Source organism: Mustela nivalis (assembly GCF_964662115.1).
Source record: "Mustela nivalis genome assembly, chromosome: 1".
NCBI lineage: Eukaryota > Metazoa > Chordata > Mammalia > Carnivora > Mustelidae > Mustela > Mustela nivalis.
Genome location: NC_139020.1, coordinates 125,795,900 through 125,815,320, shown reverse-complemented (window position 1 = coordinate 125,815,320; position 19,421 = coordinate 125,795,900). Strand labels below are relative to the sequence as shown.

Here is a 19,421-nt window from a genome sequence, read left to right as displayed (position 1 = left end):
TGTGGTTTGAGGTAGGTAGATGGATCGAATGTAATTTTTGTTTGTTTGTTTATCCAGAAAGAAAGCCAATTGTCCTGCATAATTTGTTGAATGAATTTATTTTTTTGAATCCCTTACATTTGGATGCTTTTAAAAATATAGAATGACAGCTTTCTGTGGTGCAGGACAAGGGTAAAGCTTTAAACAAAATTAACTTATCACTTCACATTTTGGTTCTTTTTAAAATAGGGATTTGGCATCTCCTAAAGCACAGATATGACAAGATCATTCCTCTAGTCCAAGACCCTGACTGTGTTCCCTTTTCCTTGAGACCAAGATCTAATCTCTGTTGAGTAGTTCTCTGTTCAGCAACCCCCATGGGCCGTTCTAATATGACTTCCCTGCTTCTTCCCTAGAAAGGAGATCACATGAATTGAATTGGGGGACAAAAGCAGAAAAGATGTGTAAATATCTTTGTCAGCACTTTCTTTGTAACATTGTAATAATCTATTCACTATTCTTCTCTCACCTACTGGTATTTCTCAATGTGGTCACTATGGGTAATTTGGACAGAATAATTCTTTTTTGCAATATAGTTAAGAGCCTGGCCAACAGACCACTAAAAGCTGCAGTGTTCTCTGATGCCCTATTTTCCATCAGCCTAGTCACTGTGACCACCAAAAAAATTCCCACCTGTTTCCAAATATACCAGTTCTACTCTTAGTTGGAAAGAAGGGAGAGAGGGAGGGAAACATTAGGATTAAATGGGAAATGACAGGATATCATCACCAAAAGTCCCTTTGCCAATGCTGCTTCTCATCTCTAGATGTATAAATCTAGCCTTTCAAAGGTTGTCTTTTTCCATAAAGCTTTCCTAAATCCCCTCGGCTGTAGATTATTCCTCTTCTTTTTATTTATTTATTTACTGTTTACTTTTTTCGATGTACTGTCTGCTCCCAATGTGGGGCTCAAACTCATGACCCTGAGATCAAGAGTCACAGGTTCCAACTGAGCCAGCCAGGCGCCCAGATGATTCCTCTTCTGATTCCCCTCTTCCATGGCATTATTTCTCTCTCCATCTGTTTAGCCGTCCATCTACCTGTCCATCCATCCATTTGTCCATCTATCCAGTAAGTACTTAGTGAGCACTTACAGTGCACCAGGCACCCTGAGCACTTTCTTCTTAGATTATTGCCCTTGGCACAAGTGTTTTCTCTTCCTCAAGAAATCCCGCAGTTAGACCATGTGCCAGAGTGAGCACTGGTCTCTGCCCAGGGCGGTGGGTGCAGGGACACTGAGATGCAGACGACACATGGGAGGAAGCATGGGCAATGATGCCGGGAGAGTGGAGGCATGATCAGGGTGTGGGTGGAGGAAAACCCCCTCTGCCTTTGGGTGGTGGCCCCACGATAAACGGGATCTGAGTCACCAGGGAAGGCAGGCAGTAACTAGGATGGGTTTATACATCAACCTCCCTCACTTCCTTTGGAGTCACTTGGTTATTTTCAAATTCTCCACCCTTTGCCAGCCCCCGCCTCCCTTCATCACATCCAGTGTGTGTGTTGAGTGTGTGTGTGTATTCGTGGACATGAGCAGCTGGCTCTAGGTAAGAAGAAAATTAGCTAAAAACAGGAAATTGTGCCATTTTTGACCTATAAAAACAGCTTTTCATATGGTTCAGCACATTGAGTAAATGGAAATAAAAATCCAGGCTGAAACTCTTCATGAGCTAATGTGTTGACCATGGTTCTCAGCTCTGTAATTGTGCTCTCGTATCTTATTTCAATCAGAGGATCTATTCTGAGACAGTCACGTTGCTGTAGTGTTAGGGCAAGAGAGAGTGAGTTCATATAGCACTTGCCTAAAAGACGGATGAAATTTAGGCGCAGGCCTGCCCTGGGATTGGATGATAACCTTGTTTCAGTTCTCTCAACTGTCTACAAATCCTGTCTTGTTGCACTTCTAGTGTTTCTCTATCTCCCCTCTCACTCTGTGGGTAGGATGGGCTAGCTTTCAGGTGGTGATGATGACAGAGGACTGGGTCAAGCTCAGGAAACAATTTCACTAATGGGTCTGTAGGATTTCATGAGGAACAGGAAGAGCTTTCAGGATGCCTGCTGGTCTGCCCAGCTTTTTTCCTGCCCCTTCTCCTGGATGTGCCTGCTTTTTGGATATCCCAAAGCTAGACACTTGGTGGCTTGAATTCTCATTCCCAGTTGAAGGCGTTTGCTGGATCCATGTGTTCACCGTCCGACATGGAACTCCTACAGATGGTTGCCATAGTTCTAAGGACCAGCTATATAATTTATGGGGTCCCTTGTTCAAAGATTGCTAAGAATTTCAAGACAGCCTCAGCAGGTTCTTCTGAGTCGGAGTCCTGTGTGGCTACACAGGCTGCATGTCCATGGAATGGGTCCCAGTTGGCTCAAGGACAAAGGCCCGGAAGGTCACAAGATGTGAAGTCTACTCAAGAGACCATCCAGGTGAGCCTGGGTGGCTCAGTGGGTTAAAGCTTCTGCCTTCGGCTCAGGTCATGATCTCAGGGTCCTGAGACTGAGCCCCCATCAGGCTCTCTGTTCAGTAGGGAGTCTGCCCCACCCTCCCCAGCTTGCCTCTCTGCCTACTTGTAATCTCTATCAAATAAATAAATAAAATCTTTTAAAAAAGAGAGAGACCATTCAGATACCTTTCTATGGCAGCCACTTCCCCTTGACCGCTACTTTCCATACGAGCTCACAGACGGGGTGCAGCATGGCAAGGAAGTGGGGAACAAATATAACTGTGGGTAAAACAGGGCCAGATCAGGACAGGAGAAACAGTCTTTGTAGAGCCTAATAGATCGTTCCAGGATAATGCCTAAATTCTCCAAATAACTTAACACAGACAGCTGGGAAATAGCTTAATGAGAAAGTCCCTAGGCGTGATCATGAATATAGGTTGGGGCCAGAGTCTGTCACAATTGCTGTTTCTGGCTCTCTTTCTCTGTAATCAAAGTTCTGAACTGCCCTCACCTTACATGTGCCCTCACTTGGGCCCCTCACAAAGCACAAGCAAGGAGCCCACTAAGTGAGCCCACGAAAGGCAGCCAGCCAGAATCCCAGGGATTCACACGAACTTCTACCCAGCACTTTGGGCAACGCAGATCTGCAGAATCACTTCCAAGCCAAACACCACATTTATTCAGCATCCTCAGTTTAGTTTATCAAAAGGGCTGCATGTGATTCAGACTTTCTCAAAGGAATAGAGCGCCCCCTGCTGGGTAAATGGCATCGCCGTTAAGCTGTCCATTACCAATGCACCAAAATCTGAAAATACACTGTTAGTGAATTAACATCGTAGAAGACCCAGAATCAACAGTATGACTCATAGTGATAAAGTTGTCAGTTATAGGAATTATATATGGATTTGGTGATAAGTTGATTTTTTACATGTTTTATTACTCCTGAGTTCCTAACAATTTTTTTTTATATCTTTATCTCAATTATGGAAACGAGGAAAACATTTTGAAGTACTCAATGTTCCAGTAGGATTTCCCACTCATTTCAGAGAAGAGTGGTCTCAGAAGATCTCACAGGGGAGGAGGCTGCATGGTCCAAGGAGAGGACATGGGTTTGGAGATTAGCCAGACTAGGTTGCTAGAGTGGTTTCAGCTTGGAACAAATTGTTCGATTTTGAGTTACCATCTTGTGATCACAAGGACAATAATATCCACCTTCAAAAGTGGTTGTGAGGGCTAGAGATCCTGTGCCTGAAGTGCTCAGAAGCGCTCAGTTAACTGTGGGTCATTGTTACTGTTACTCTATTATTATGAAGTGGGTCTAATTGGGCTTCAAAGGATCTGCCGCTTCCAGACACAGAGCCTACCTTCCCAGGGGGCAGGGGCTCCATCTGGCTCAGAGAATTTGCCCCTGGGTCACAAGGGCAGTGCTCACACTGGGCACGCCACTTTCTTTTGAACCCCACAACCACACTCTGGGTGCTGGCTTTGTGATACACACCTCTCACTGGGCCCATCTGGACAATTCTCCCTGTAAGAGATCCCTCCAGTCCCTCTAATTCCTCATCTGTCTTGTCAGCTCAAGCCAACTTCATCTCTCTCTTGAGCCAGTGCAAAAGCTCTTCTGTCGTTCCACCTCTGCTCTTAGCTGCTCAAACCCAGAGTAACTTCTGTTTGATAAAATGAGATCCAGTTGGGGCCACTCCCCTAGATCCCCCAGCTTACCTGCCTGCCTTGCTTGTAATTCCAGTCTCACCCCTGGGCTTTATGCAATTTGCTCTCCCTGCCATCGATCCTCAGCCCCCAGATTCCTCCCCTGGCTACTCCTTCCCATCCTCCAGGTTTTGGCTCAGACATCAAGGTGGGTATGAGAAATAGCACACTTTCTTATTTTCTCCAAAGCAAATTGAATTTTTTTGGCCTCATTCTGTTGTGCTGCAGCAATTAAATCTGTGGTGGCCACTGGGGTGTTTCTTCCTTTTAGGGTGCCACAGGTGTTTGGGTTGTTCATGAGTGACCTCAAAAGTGGGTGAGGACTTCTATTCTTCAGCTCATCTGAGTCACGGCTGCTATCCTCAAGGCCAGCTCTGAGGGGCTCTGGAAGGAGGGAGCTCCAATGCTTGGGAGTCCTTGCCTAGGCTGGAAAACACCCCCAAAACACGAGCCTCTGAAGCTCATCTCACTGGGTACCACCAGCAACTGAGGCACAGTTTTCCACTACCTTTGAAGCTCCTCTCTTGAAGCTCCTCTCCTCTTTTCTCCCCTGCTTCCCAAGCAAGGGCTAGGGTTGTTTTTTAATTCATCTGTTCCCTATTGGGAACAAGAAGCTCAAAGGACCTAACCACTTACTTGGAGGAGGAAAAATTTCATAAACAAAATTACTATTTGAAGTTACGTGCTAGAAGTCTTGTTATAACATCTCACTATGATCATCCAGTCTAAGTCAGGTCTCCCAGACCGACTCTCTATACCCTGTGCTATAGGGCCGCACTGCTGGGGCTCAGTGTGGTCTGACCACACACCCATCCTCTGATTCCTGGCTCTGTGTTGGCTACCAAGAGTATGGTCACACTGTTCTCCAGGTAGCCTTGAACCCTGGGAATGCCTGCAGTATGTCTTCCCAGGAACAGCAGGAGGGGCAGAACCAATGGCTGGGCATTGCACACTGGATATAAAGGCCTAGCCACTTGCCTGCAGCTGGGGAAATGGGGTGACCTCACATTCCTAGCACCCATGGAACTGGCTCTTGACATCAGCTTGGCGCTCTTTGCTCAGCCTTCTCCTCTGCTCTAGTCTGTTTCCTTCACAGGCTCCTCCTGAGAGCACCTCAATAAATTCCTTACACACGAGACTGCCTCAGGCTTTGCTTTCAGGTACCCAACCTAAATGACAGCCTATTATTTCTCTTCCCCACACGTCACAATTTAAAATCATAGATGTGAACAATTATTGGCTTGATGTTTGTTTCCCCCACTAAACAAAGGCAGATGTACTTCTGTTCGCTGCTGTACTCCCAACACCAAGGGAGATGGCTTTTATGAAAGGCGATGCATTGAACTGGACACTGCACGAACACAGCCTCTCAAACCTCGCTCTGCAGACTTCCCTCTCGGGTGCTGTGCGACATTTGCTTGAAAAGCCGCCTGGCATCTCTTGGGGCCATCATCGTCAAGCCAGCCCTAGATTCATTCCCAAGCCGCAGTGGACAGTGTGGCCCAGGTTTGGTCACCTCATTCCTGACACAGTGAGCTGTGGTTTGGGCACCACATCACAGGTCAAACTTGGCGTGGGGGGACCATTCTTTGATGAGGGTGTAAGCCAAGCAGATACATCAACAGTTCTCTATCTTTACAAGCATCATACTGTGATTCAGTGAAAATCAAGACAGCTTTCACATTTTACTGGTCTACCTATATCCCTAGGAAAGGCTGGATTCATATGAACATGCCCTAGATTCCTTGATGTCAGCGTCTTAGCTGTTACATAGTTATAGACTAGTTATAGTAGAACCCTTATTTAATTAGAATGTGTAGGAACCATGGCATTCTAGGTACTTCAGTTTTTGAAAAACTTTTCTCTTAATATATATTTTTCCTGAACATTAGACCCCTCTTTTCTACTGGGTTGTCTGTTTTTTGTTATTGAGGGACTGGTGACTTGGGGTCTTTATTCTGAGATGACTGACTTGTAGCCAAGACATGATGCACAGGGAGATCAGCCTGCATGTGTCTGGATTACAGGAGTTGCTACAACTCCATTTCCGATTGAAAACCTAAAATCAGCCCATTTGTGATATACTTCTTCCTAAAAGCTAGGCAAATAAAAAGACCCCTAAAAAAGAAGAGGGGTGCCTGGGTTCAGTCAGTTGGGCATCTGCCTTCTACTCCTGTCCCGATGCCAGGGTCCTGGGATGGAGACCTGTGTTAGACTTCCTGCTCAGCAGGGAGCCCACTTCTCCCTCTTCCTCTGCCCAATCCCCTTCATGTGCACATGCTCTCTCAAATAAAATCCTAAAAAACAAAACAAAACAAAATGCAGAAGACACACTTCAGTGATTCAGTCTTTCTAGTTTTTGAATGAGGGATACAGAAATAGAAGTCAGGGCCTCTTCCCACAGTTCACAACCTAGGCAAGAAAACGTTGAGATGTCACTTAACAGAGGCAAATGATTTCAGGAGATAAATGTCCATGTTTTCAAAATAGGAGTTTTTTTTTTTAAAGATTTATTTTTGAGAGAGAGAGGAAGAGCGAGCGAGTGGGGGGAAGGGCAGAGGGCAAGGGAAATCTCAAGCAGGTTCCCTGCTGAGCATGGAGCCCAACCTGGGGCTCCATCCCAGGACACTGAGATCATAACCTGAGCTGAAATCAAGAGTCGGATGCTGAACCGACTGAGCCACCCAGGTACCCCTCAAAATACAAGTTTTTATATACATGTATAACTGAACATGGGCTTCATGGTGTTTCCGTCGTATCTGAAAATCTTGTTACTGAATAAAACTAGTGGTCCAGGTAGCCAAAGGTCCTTTCCAATGGCACCTAATTAACTTGTACAGAGCAGAAGTACCTGTCAGATAACCTTTAATCTATGAATTTATCCAAATTTTGAAAATGCCACAGGGGATCTGAGGAATCGCAACAATCCCAGATAACCATCCTGCAGTCAGGGGCTCTACACCGCTGTTCAGAGGGAGGCATGTGGGAAGTTAACAGTCCCCTCACATCTGGCTCCTCTGTCTTTGCCCGGCCCTCTCATCTCTTCAGTCACCCATGTCATGGGACACAACTCTGACAGTAAAGCCTTTCAGAGTGAAAGGCAAATGTTGAACCAGTCATGTTCAAACACAAGCTAGTGAATGAAGAACTTTTGGTTCAAAGGGCCAAATATTCTGCATTCCTGAGAAATCTCAACCGGTTTTTCATTCTGGTGTTTTCACACTGCATTTTGTCGTCACAAAAACTAGTTGGGTGTATATTTTTTAGTGTAGATTTATCATGTCAAGATCTGAATGAGGAGACAGAAAGAAAACATTTTGTATCTATGTATTTTTCAAAAATCTGTCCATGAGAAAGGAGCCAGGTGTTAGTTTCCTACAGGGGGAACATTCTCATGGAGATACTGTAAGGCCAAGTCGGTCCACTTCATTTCTTGTTCCTTAACAGATTCCGTGGTGCCACCGTTGTCCTGTTCAGGTTCAGGAAGCTCATTCTGCAAAGGTACAACAGACATTCAGAATGCTGGTACACTCTGCATTAAGAAACCCCTTAAAACTCAAGAGCACTTTGGGTGCCTGGGTGGCTCAGTGGGTTAAGCCGCTGCCTTCAGCTCAGGTCATGATCTCGGGGTCCTGGGATCAAGTCCCACATCGGGCTCTCTGCTCAGCAGGGAGCCCGCTTCCCTCTCTCTCTCTCTCTCTGCCTGCCTCTCTATCTACTTGTGATCTCTCTCTGTCAAATAAATAAATAAATAATCTAAAAAAAAAAAAAAACCCCAAAAAACCTCAAGAGCACTTAGAAATCAAACCTCTGAGTTCTTAGAAACAGGCAGCGTAACTGACAGAAATCTATCCTAAAGAAAGAACTAGGATGAAAAGACGGACTTTTTATCTCCTCTTGGGTAATCAGAGGAAAGAGTAGCCATCACCTCAGAGGACATCTGTGAAACTAAATGGGGTAACTGAGATGGAGTGCTCACCCCTGCGGGCAGCCATCTGATGCTCAAGGAACGGCTGCTCTTATTACTAGAGGCTGGGCTCACCAACAAGAACCCAATACTCAGTCCTTTTTTGGGAGGCTGCTTTCATTGAATACCACATTTGCTGGAATATTCCTTAAGTATAAGTAATGTATTTTAACAAACTATCCCATGCCCATCCTGCCAATGTTCTTACGGAGGTGAGTGGTGAGGGCTGAAAATGTAACATACTAGGTGAGGTGTCACCCTAGTGCTGGAGCACAGCAACACAAACCTCGGCAAATGACCGGTTCCTCCCCTGCTAGCATCTGTCTTAGAATCTTAAGCCATGGACCACACTTACTAGGGAATGTGACATATTTTTTCAGCTTGAGCTTTAATTTACATAGAACACTGTGTGAGTTTAAGGTGTACCAAATGATGATCTGATACATACATACTATGAAGTGATTATCACAATAGGGCTAGTTAACACACCCGTCACCTCATATAGTTAACTATGTTTTTATGTGTGTGGTTAAGAACTTTTGGTAGTTTCCTAATATTTTAAATTTAAATTTCTTATTACCAGGAGTCTGCTTTGTACTGGAGTTTACTGACACCAATATATTTCTTTTCAATTATTTCAATTCATACTTTTTTGGGGGGCAAAAACTGTTATTCAATATTGAGACTTTCAATTTCCCACTGATTCCAATTTGCAGCATATGAATGTTTTTCTTTCAAAAATACGCTCAATATATATAAATTGACTTACAATATGTACAAATGTATCTGAACACATGTTGTTCTGAGCACACATGTTGTTTTATAAACACAATATTGAGACTCTAACATAGTTGTATGAATTACAAAGAACTATCATTTACTGTAGAGCAATCATACATTCAAACCTAAAGAGTAAGTTTGGTTCTAATAATTATTTATAGCTCACAAAGCACAAACAAGTCCTTGGTTAGTGAATTATTTAACTGACAGACAAGTAACTTAATTTCATCTCATCTGTGGTGTATGTATATATATATATATATATATATATATATAAGATTTTATTTATTTTGAGAGAGAGTTAAGGCTAGGGTTAAGGTTAGAGAGAGAGAGAGAGAGAGAGCATATGTGTGTGTGTGTGCGCCCAAGCAGACTCTGAGTGCACTAAGCTCAGAGCCCAATTCTGGACTCGATCCCAGGACCAAAAGATAATGACCTAAGCTAAAACCAAGGGTTAGATACTCAACCAACTGAACCACCCAGGCGCTCCTCTGTGGTATAACTTCTAAAACAGTATTTTTCATTTGGACACTACTGTCTCTTACACTGAATGCCAAGATGAAAAAACGTGAACGTGCTTTGAAACCAACACAAAGTATCATAAACTATCATAAACACAACTATCAATTTTGGCTTATTGCAAACTGGCCTCAATTCTTGGCAGCTACTCCCATGAAAAGGCAGAGTCTTATTTCCCCAATTTCAGATTGGGACTGACTGAGTGACTTGCCTTGGCTAGCAGAGAGCAGCCACAGTGTCCTTGGGCCCATTCTTGGCTAAGCTCCATGAAGCCTCACAGTCCTTCTCTTGCTATTCTTGGAACCCTGAGATGGCCAGGTGCAGTCTAGGCTAGTCCGCTGGATAATGAGGCTTTGACCTCATCATCCCAGCTGACCTGCTACCTACCAGATGTGTGAAAAGTCTCCTCATTCCCCAGCCTCCAGCCGGCCTGCTGACTGACTGCAGAACACCAGCAAGTCTAGCCAGGATCAGCAGAGCTGGAGACTGGAAGACCCTCTCAGCTGAAACACAAATCACGAGATAAACAGCTATTGTTTGAAGTCACTCTGGGGGAGATCTGTTAGGCAGCAACAAAAGCTAACCAGTCCACATTCCCTGAGAGTCATGAGACAGGAAAAGACACAGAATAACAAGAAGGCCAGGCTACACCCTGGAAACGTCCTTCTCTCTCAACCCCTTCCACAGAAGTGGTCCCCAAATCCTGCCATATGTCTGCAAAATTCAGCAGTTCCCCTCCACCTACGTGCCTTTGGTCAGGTTCTCCTCCTCATACTACTGCGATCGCTTCCTCACTGGTCCCTCTGCCCTATCACTCGCCCCTTTCTCCATGGCACACATTCCCTAACTATTCCCTTCTGAACTAACATTCTAAAACTCAAATTTGAGTGTGGCAGATTTCTATTTTGAAAACCACTCATTCCTGGTTATCCTCAGAATGAAGTCTAAGCATGGCGTCATATACTCGTCTCAAAATCTGGTCCAAGCCCATCTTTTCTGCCTACCTTAGATGATAAATATAGTCTCTGTCCACAATGAATGTCTCACCATCTCCCAAAGCCTTTCAAAACTCTGAGCCTGTGCACACCTGTCCCCTCTGTTGAGAGTGCCCTTGTCTACCCCCACTACATTTCTGGCCTTCCCTTATGGCCAGCTTAAATATTACATTCTCTCCGAAGCCTTTCCTGATGCTCAACAGGCATCAGTCACTTCCTATCCTACGTCACTATTCACAACCTGGCTTATAACATTTATTACTGCAATTACTTATTTCTGTGTGTTGTCTCTCTAGATCCTAAGGACAGGAATTGTGCCTGCCAAGTGAAAAAACAAAAGTTTGCAAGACAGGATCTGGAGCCTTCATACAGACCTAAGTGTGAAGTCTAATTTACCAGCTACCCAGCTTTGCACAAGTTCCCTCTCTGATTCTACTCCCTTGCTGTAAAATGGAGATAACACCACTACCTTTGTAAGAGTAACTATTTATTTATTTATTTATTTTGACTTTAAGATTTTATTTATTTATTTGACAGATAGAGATCACAAATAGGCAGAGAGGCAGGCAGAGAGAGAGAGAAAGGAGGAAGCAGGCTCCCCGCTGAGCAGAGAGCCCTAGGTGGGGCTTGATCCTAGGACCCTGGGATCATGACTGGAGCCGAAGGCAGACGCTTTAACCCACCTGCCACCCAGGTGCCCCTGTAAGAGTATTTAAAGTTAGAAATAACGTATGTCAAATTTCAACCTTAGTATGTGGCATCAAACTGGTATTGAGTAAGTGGCAGCTAGAATTCTCATTGTGCACTCCCTTTTCACTGTTTTTCTGAACTTGAACTAAGCTGTGACCTATTATCTGATATGTGTATTATTCACTGAGCATAGTATCATCTCTTAGTCTTAAATGAAAATGTGGGTGAGTGGAATTTTACTTCTCAGTAGGCAGCAGCAGTCTACTTGGAAGGTGCATTTTATTAATAGCTCTTCTCAGGGCGCTTGGCATGATCTGAAAATAAACAATCCCTGGAGTCTGTTCTCTGTGTTTTTTGTTAGGCCTCTACAACATAAATAGGATTGAAAATAAAAATTAATGCACAATTTTTAGATGATTTATTATGGGAACGTAAAGAAACTCCCTGCAGAAGCGTTCTCTAGAGATTGGGAAAGAAGAGTGTGTCCCAAGACCTGTTTGGTCTAAATCCAAGAGAAAACCCAGCTGTCTTCCAAACATATTCCAGGGAAACTAGGATAGGTGTGTGTTTCGAGAATGTCTCTAAAAATAGCAAATGATCAATCACAGGTAGACAAATAAGAAATATAGTGTATGTAAGCAATATGTAAGCAATATGCCATTGCTTCTTGTTCCTCTCTATCTTTTGTACACTGAACTCTCATCTTCTGGTTTACTAACTTTGGTGTGGCAGACAGAACATGGCTCAGAAGTCTTGAGTCCACTCCTGGCATGACCCCTAACTGAGCTCCTCAAATCAACTCTCTGAACTACAGTTCTCTTCAAATAAAAAGTCAAACTATCCAGTGTCTCCTAGAGTTAAAGGAATCCACATCTTTGTGGATTTCTTTGTCCTACTAGTTTGTCCATTTACATCCTACTTCTAGTAGGGTTCACCAGATCATACCTTTAACCCACCATCCTTGGCACAAACTATAACCTACCAGTGGTATTGCAACATCCTCATATGGCAGCTTGTCTTCTCGCCAAGCATCGTCAATCAAATCCAAGATCCTTCCATCTCTCTGTACCTCACTGTCCATTCTTCTGCAGCTTTGATCTTGTCAGATCTGTAAGTCAAAGAGATTATTTCTTAAGCATGAAGACTGAGGAGGTGATGTAATCAAGCATTAGGCTTCCCCGGGCTTTTTAGCCTGCATGTATCTTTTGATATAACATCACCCTGGGAAATGGGAAAGACTCATCTTCTCATCTGAGTCAGGTGACAATCTAGTTCTAAGATCCCAGTCTCTCCCTACTGCCCATTCCCTTCCCCCAACCCATGGATGCTTTATAGCACATACAGGACAGACAGCAGACATAGCCTAGTTGACAGACCAATGTCACAGTGTGACAGAAGCCTTGTGTACAAGACTACAGCATATCTAGAACATAGGTTTTCTCTCCTAATTTGCATATTCACCTTTCCCTGTTCAGAATGCCTTCAATGAATCCATAATTAATAACCAAGTCTCCTCTCTGTCCCCGTTAGGCTTTTTCTGCACTATGTTTTACAAGAAAGTCTCCACCTGCCTCAGCTTTAATATTAGCATTCCTAGGCACAGGAGCTAAATGAACGTATTGAGATACTGAACTGGGCTATGTGAAGTGACCAACTACAGAGCTGACAGAAATCCTCAGCTGAACTTTTAAAGGAAACTGTCTTTCTTAAAATAGTGCCCAATCCAAGTTCTGAAAGGAGCACCTGCAGGTGAACAACAGCAGCAGGACCCCCTGCTGCTCATTTCTGCTTCCCTTTGGGGTTCTTTCCTCTTTTAATGCTGTACTCCCTTCAATGCCTGGACCAAGTGATCAAGATGTTACTTAGCTCCTTGGCCATGACTGACTATTTTTTCTCCTAAACATCTGCAGCCTACCTCTGGATTCCCTGTTTCCTAGTGTGGGCTCTGCTGCTCCATCATAGGTTCAATTTACTGTGTTCCCTGCCACAAAGCAGTCATCCTGATGGCCTGGAAGCCAGTGGCACCAAAGGCACTCCCAGCCACTCCTAGTTTCTGAGGCTAGGAACATTCATAAAAGGAACATTCTTTAGGGATGGACTCCTAACTCCTTCATACAGACCTATGCTTGGCCCCAGTAGCATGATTGCATAATAGCCCTAATGCCTGGGTAATAATTATTACAGGTTGGGGTTGGATAAGAGTTTTTAACCCCATGGTAAAGAGGTCAGGCAAAACTGAAGCGGAAGGTGCCCAGCAATTTTGGCTACCAGTGAAACAGTTGAAGCCTTGATGTTTCACTCAAGAATTAATCCAGCACTACCCCATGGATAACGCAAAACAAGTATAAGGATATTGTCTTTAGAAAATGTACACACAGTTCCAGTTATATTTTTGGAATTCCTGTCCCACAAGAAGAGCCCTTTTTCCTGCTGCCAGTCCTGTGTCCCTCTTGCCCGGTCCCCTGCGATACCCTCATTTTTTCAGTTGATCAGAACTAGCTAATTCTCCAAGTCATACACAGATTCCACCTTTCTGTCAAGTTTTTTCAAGCCTCACTGAGCATTTGGCCCTTGAATGTCTCCTTCTTGTCTTTATGATCCACCTAACAAGTCTGGTAGTCTTTGTAACAGATTTCTCAGGTATCAGTGTCTACAATTATTACGTGTAAATATTGCAGACTCTTTCCCAAAGATGTGCTTTTGCAGCACATCTTTCCCAAATTTGGCCTCAATCTTTTCTCACCCTCCCTTTTCCAAACACCACTAACCCTACCATATTTTCCAGCCTTTGCACTTAAAAGCCCTTTTCCTCCTCAGTAACGCTTATTTTCCTTTCAAACTCAACACTGGTGTCAGCTCATCTGGTCAACATCTCATTTCCAGAGTCAGGGCCTATGGTGCATTCACTCTTCAGGGGCTGGCAGCGTGGAAAGCATCAAGACAGCCAAAGTCCAGGACACCGCCACTGTCCAAAGCACCTGCCACAACTCGACAGAATGAAACACTACCACCTTCCTGAGCAAACTTTCCTTACACATGTAACAGTTCCGATGCCTAGAACGCTCGTTACAATTCCTTTGTTTCCAGCTAAACTCCAGTCTAAAAAATTTGGCTCCCAGGTCGTCTCCTGCAGGAGGTCTGCTCCTAGACCCAGGGGGAGCATGGTACCCGTCCTTCCCGGAGTCCCTTAGCTCCCTGGGCGCAGCGAATGGTCCCAACTGGGAGCTTGTCACACTGTCCATTACAAGGTTTTCCCAAACCCGCGGCACGTGTGACCTCACTCCTGTGCTCTGCAATTCTACAAACGTATAGTCACATGAATTAAACGAGACGACAGTCTACCTAGCTAGAATTGACCCTCGCAGGCCACCACCATCCGTGCACAAGTGTGGGCCCGCCCCCGTCCCGGCTTCCGGTTGGATCTACCAAATGTGGAAGCGGGGGAGGTCCAGAACTGCCCCGCCAGAGCCCTTCCACCTTCCATGGCGTGCGGAAAGGAAAGTAATTGTGAAGATGAAGTGAGACATCGACTTCAACTGACGGAAGGTTGGAAAGGGCGACGCTAAGGAACCTACGGGTCCCCGTCCCTCCAAAACCAAGACTCTGGGCGCGGGAAAATCTTACCCGCGCCGGACCCAGCGCTGCACCCGCTTCCACACAGCTCCGCCCCCTCAGCCTCACGTGACCCGCGCGCCTCTCTCACCGATCCCCGGATGTGGGTGAGCCCATATGCTTGCACGGAGGGGAGGCCTGGGAGGACATTTCAAATTCAAAGTGAGGGGGCGGTGGGCGGAACGAACGTGGCGACGCCGGAGGCTGGACGTCGGGTCGGCGGTGACGCGCGTGCGCGCCCCCGGCCGGAGGTAACGGCGGGAAGCCTCGGGGGCGCGCTCGCGCGGTCCCAGTAACCGCATGGGCGCCCGGTGGACTGGCGAGGGGCGGGCGTGTCCTGGTCCGGAGGCAGCTCTGGCTGCGGTGGCGCCGCGGGCTGCGCGGCCGTATGGCCCGGGGCCGGCCTCCGCAGCAGCCCGCTGGCCACCAGGCCCGCCCTCGCCGGCCCGGGTCCGCTGCGGCGCCGGGCCCGTCGGCCTTCCCGCGTACGCCCTGCGGACCCGCGAAGGCGGATATGGCCTTGCCCGGCGCGCCGTCCCGGCCAGCCAGGTGGTCAGCCCCTCCCCAGAGGCCGGGCCGGCGGGAGGGCGGCGGGGGGTGCAAGCAGCTGCCGCCGAGTCCACGTCTACCGCGGCGGAGCCAGCTGCGGGCCGCTCTTCCTTTGCAGAGGAGGGACCCCCGGCACAGTCCTCCCGTCTAGGCTGCCTTATCTGGTTAGCTTCCCAGCATTGTTGTGACTTAGGCCATTGACCGCACGTGATGCCGGTTCATTGAGGGGGGAATTTTAGCAAGTCTTAAAAAGTGAGTTGATGTTAGTACAAGAGGTACGGAAAAGTGGCAGAAGTCTTGAAGGATTGAAGAAGTTGAGAAGCCCTGAGTTTGCGGATTGGTCCATAAAAATCAGGGGTGGGAGATAAATGACAGGCTGAGAGTTTAAAAGGGACAGTCCCTTAGGGGCACTTTAATCGCGAAGATATTTGAGGGCAGTAAATCTAGGCTCAGTGTTTTCCTTCATTCCTTACAACATCAGAGTAAAAATGAGTCTGCTGTCAATGACTGGTCTTCATTTACATCTAGGGTACCCTTATGTGCACGAAATAGTTTTCATTGAGCCTTACATGCAATTCCTTCAATTTCATTCCTTTAATAAAACAGTATTGCAGGATAGGTACACTGCTGTTACAGAGTTCCCCTCGTGCTTGCGTTCCATTTTATAGATGTGAAGAGGAAGTCATAATAAGGATCATACTACATATTACTTTCACATATTTACATATACTTAATCATAGCTGTAGCTTAATGGTATAACAAAATACATGTATTTTCTTACTTGAAATGCAGTGCCGCCTTTAGATTTGTGCAGCTTCTTGCCCTTTGACTATGTCACTATCCGTGATCAGTATAGTAAAAATGAAATTAAAATGGGTTAGAGATTCATAAACATCTATTAGACATTCACACTGCCCTTAAAAATGTATGTAGATTCAGGTTTTTAAAAACTATTTCTAATAATTGCATGTTAGTTGTACTGTGCCATTTTCCTCCCATTAGAAGGTAGAAGACCTTTGCTTTGTCCTTCCCTTTCTCATTTATGTACTAGTGGTAGCCCGCTGGGACAGCATCTGTAATCCACTCTGATATATCAGAGTTGCCTTCTTAACAGTTTAAGCCACCCAGGTGCCTCTAGAGTTACCTACTTGAAAAAAAAGTCAGCTTGATTTGAAATTCATCTGAAGCTAACATGAACAGAGGTTGCAGGGATTGAATTTATTTTTAGGTTGTTTCTTTTTTTTCTTCTGAAAGCTAAATTTGCTTTTTTGATTTTATAAAAGTGGATTACTGTCATCACACCTGTGAAAATTTGTAAGAATTCCATGTTAGTATTCAGTCTGGGTTCAGATTTCCCCATCTGTCCCTTTGAACTGACCTTTTACAGTTAGCTCCTTTAGATCAAAATCCCATAGAGGTCCACATGTTGTATTTGGTTGATACATTGTTTAAATCTTTTTTAATAGGGCAGTTCGCTTGTGTCCCCCCCCCCGCCCCCGCAGTATTCTAGATTTAGCTTAATGCAACCGCATGGCATCCTTTTAACAAGTACATCTTTCCCTTTAAACCAGTAGTTAGATCTAGAATTGCACTGTCCACTATGGTAACCACCAGCCAGCTCTGGCTATTTAAATTAACTAAAATTAAATAAAATTAAAAATTCAGTTTCCTAGTTTTGTTAGCCATATTTCAAGTGCCCAATAGTCAAAGGTGCCTCATGGCTACCCTCTAAATGGTGCAGACATAAAATATTTCAATAATTGCAGAAAGTTCTGTTGAATAGCTCTGCTCTGGAAGATCAGACTTAACCTCAAATTTATTTATTTTTTTGTGGGGGTAAAGGTGATTCCTAGGTGATGTAGTAGATATCTGTTGCATTAATTGTCAGAGAGGCATGAGGTGTCTGAGCTCTCTTGTGTTAAGATTGAGGAGTGTAATGCGTTCAGGTATTGTTAGCCCAATCCATCCATCCTGAAATTCCCCATGAGCTTTTCACCTAATGGTGAAATCTTTTTATGGATTTAGATAGCCTATATCCATTATTGCATTAGGGATTGCAGAATGGTGATTTTCTAATCCTATCATTCCTTCAGTATTACCTAAAAATCTTCTATGAAGAAGAACTCTACCCCACCAGCTATTTTTCTGCCATCAGCTATATGAAATATAGCTTGTACAGGAAAAGCAAGAATGCTTAATTCTTTCCCTGTTTTCAGACTACAGTAATGAGGTGGTGGCCTACCAATCTCCAAAGGTAACCATGAGGGGTTTTGCCTTTTTTTTTTTTTTTAAATCTTCATGGACTTGACTGTATTTAAACTGTTTCAATTTGTTGCAGTCCTTTTTTTTTTTTTAATACTCAAATTGCTCTGCCTTTGGTCAGTGGCACTTCTTTATGTTGGCTCCTGTCCATCTTCATATGATCAGTAGTCTTTGATAATTCATTTCCATGTTTTCTGGTAAAACATGTTCTTTCATCATTTATACATTAATGGCTACCAAAAAGCCCTGGTTCTTTTGGGTGGGAGATGGTATTTAGAGACCCTAGTCTGGGTGCTAGAGGTGCTCATGGTGCCAGGTTGGTCAGTGGTTCTAGGATTTACAGTGGCCAGAGTTAGGAAATACATATATTTTTAAATATACAGAATTCATATATTTTAATTTAATTTATAGTATATAAATATATATTTTAATTTAATTTTCATATTTTAATTTAATTTTTGTATTAAATTATATTTATATAATTATAATTTAATTTTTTATATTTGTTTTTATGTTTGGGTCTTTTAGTTTGCTGAAAATCTTGGAACCTAATATCATTAATATAATTACTTTTTTTTCCTATCCTATATTACATATATTGATTTCAGATTATACCAATTTTATTATTAACAATATGATTCCTGAATAGTTTTTAGGATTTCTTTGCAGTTATTTTTTATCTTTAGTTATATTCCACTTGCGATTACAAGTACAATAGAATTTTTGCATTTTAAAGGTATGTGAAACATTTTATTATATGGTTAGTTTTCCACCTTGATATCTAATTGATAGTTGATTTGTTTAATTTTGTTTCCCAATTTTTCCAAACTGCTTTTTTCCCCCCATTTGGATTTGATTTATTATATGTAAACCATTAATATAAAACTAGTACTATAAAACACAGATATCCGGAAAAGTTTAGTGTTCATTCCTCTTTTCTCTACCCTAGTTCTCTTTCTTTTTCTTTCTTCCTTCCTTTCTTTCTTTCTTTTACTTTTTTAAAAGAAAATATTTATTTTGAGAGAGAGAGAAAGGACAAGCAGAAGAGCGGAGCAGAGGGAGAAGTCAACTCCCAACTGATCAAGGAGCCCAGTGTAGGACTTGATCCCAGGACCCTGGGATCATGACCTGAGCAGAAGGCAGATACTTAACTGACTGAGCCACTTAGGCACTCCCTAGTTCCCTTTCTTATAGGTATCATATTTAGTAGCTTGGGTTTATCCCTCCATAAAAACAAATGCATTATCTGCTTGCTTTTCCCCCCTAGTAATATATGCCTTGTAGATCCTCCTAAGAAGTATGTTATCTGTTTTTACAGCTTCATAATATTCCACTGGTAGATGAATATTCAGTTAGTCCCTGTTGATAGGCATTTGTGTTGTGTGCAACTGTTGCATATAGTGCTGTACCGTGTGGCCTTGTACATATGTGATTTTGTATTTTTGCCATTGTGGCTTTGGGAAAGCTTCCTAGAAGTGGCGTTGTTGGATCAAAGGGTAAAGGCATATTTTTTAGGTGCGAAGTATTGCCAAAATCTCAATAGAAATTGTATCATTTTCCATTCCTGTCTATAATGTATGTGAGGGCCCTTTTTCCCATAAATATAATTTGTCATAAGAGTATATTGTCCATATTTTGAGTTTTGGCTAATCTAAATACAGAAGAAAAGGTAACTTGTTGTATTTTAAATTTGTATTTCTCTTCTTGTGAACAAGATAGAGCATCTTTTCATGTGTTTTAGTTAATTAATTTTAAGTGTTTATTTTAATTTCCATTAATTAACATACAGTGTTTTATTAATTTCAGGTGTACAAAATAGTGATTCAACAATTCCATACCTCACCCAGTGCTTATCAGG

The 19,421-nt window shown here is 43.7% G+C and overlaps 2 protein-coding genes and 1 long non-coding RNA gene across 31 annotated transcripts in view; 2 read left to right on the top strand and 1 right to left on the bottom strand.

The window, feature by feature from the left end:
* Window positions 1–7,500: 7,500 nt before the first annotated feature.
* Window positions 7,501–14,968, bottom strand: ANAPC13 (anaphase promoting complex subunit 13). 3 transcript variants are annotated; one of them, XM_082745642.1, is made up of 3 exons: window positions 14,844–14,968; window positions 12,123–12,248; window positions 7,501–7,682 (listed from the first exon to the last, which is right to left on the bottom strand). In XM_082745642.1, exons 2-3 carry the CDS (start codon window positions 12,219–12,221, stop codon window positions 7,557–7,559), a joined length of 225 nt encoding a protein of 74 aa, XP_082601768.1. In that variant the 5' UTR covers window positions 12,222–12,248; window positions 14,844–14,968; the 3' UTR covers window positions 7,501–7,556. The 3 variants fall into 3 exon arrangements, with proteins under 3 accessions (XP_082601768.1, XP_082601767.1, XP_082601769.1); XM_082745641.1 differs by having other exon boundaries at window positions 14,765–14,853; XM_082745643.1 differs by lacking the exon at window positions 14,844–14,968 and adding an exon at window positions 14,672–14,779.
* Window positions 12,123–14,529, top strand: LOC309872180. The gene is made up of 2 exons (XR_014315710.1): window positions 12,123–12,250; window positions 14,478–14,529. It is a non-coding gene; the product is annotated as an uncharacterized lncRNA (long non-coding RNA).
* CEP63 (centrosomal protein 63) overlaps window positions 14,726–19,421 on the top strand; it is a gene marked incomplete at its 5' end in the record, with an annotated part of 54,926 nt that continues 50,230 nt past the window's right edge. For 11 of the 27 annotated variants that reach the window (XR_014314984.1, XR_014314985.1, XM_082743734.1 and 8 more), the window contains one exon: window positions 14,988–15,465. Coding sequence is in view for 15 of the 27 variants with exons in the window: in XM_082743734.1 (XP_082599860.1) it covers window positions 15,053–15,465 (413 nt within the window). The other 16 variants (XR_014314982.1, XM_082743730.1, XM_082743728.1 and 13 more) reach the window with 3 other exon arrangements.

Excerpts from the sequence above, each read along its gene's own strand:
- ANAPC13 (XM_082745642.1), bottom strand. The coding sequence starts at position 12,221 with ATGGACAGTGAGGTACAGAGAGATGGAAGGATCTTGGATTTGATTGAC. Across the intron at positions 7,683-12,122 it reads AGGATGTTGCAATACCACTG|AATGAGCTTCCTGAACCTGA; the intron begins GTAGGTTATAGT and ends GTACCTTTGCAG.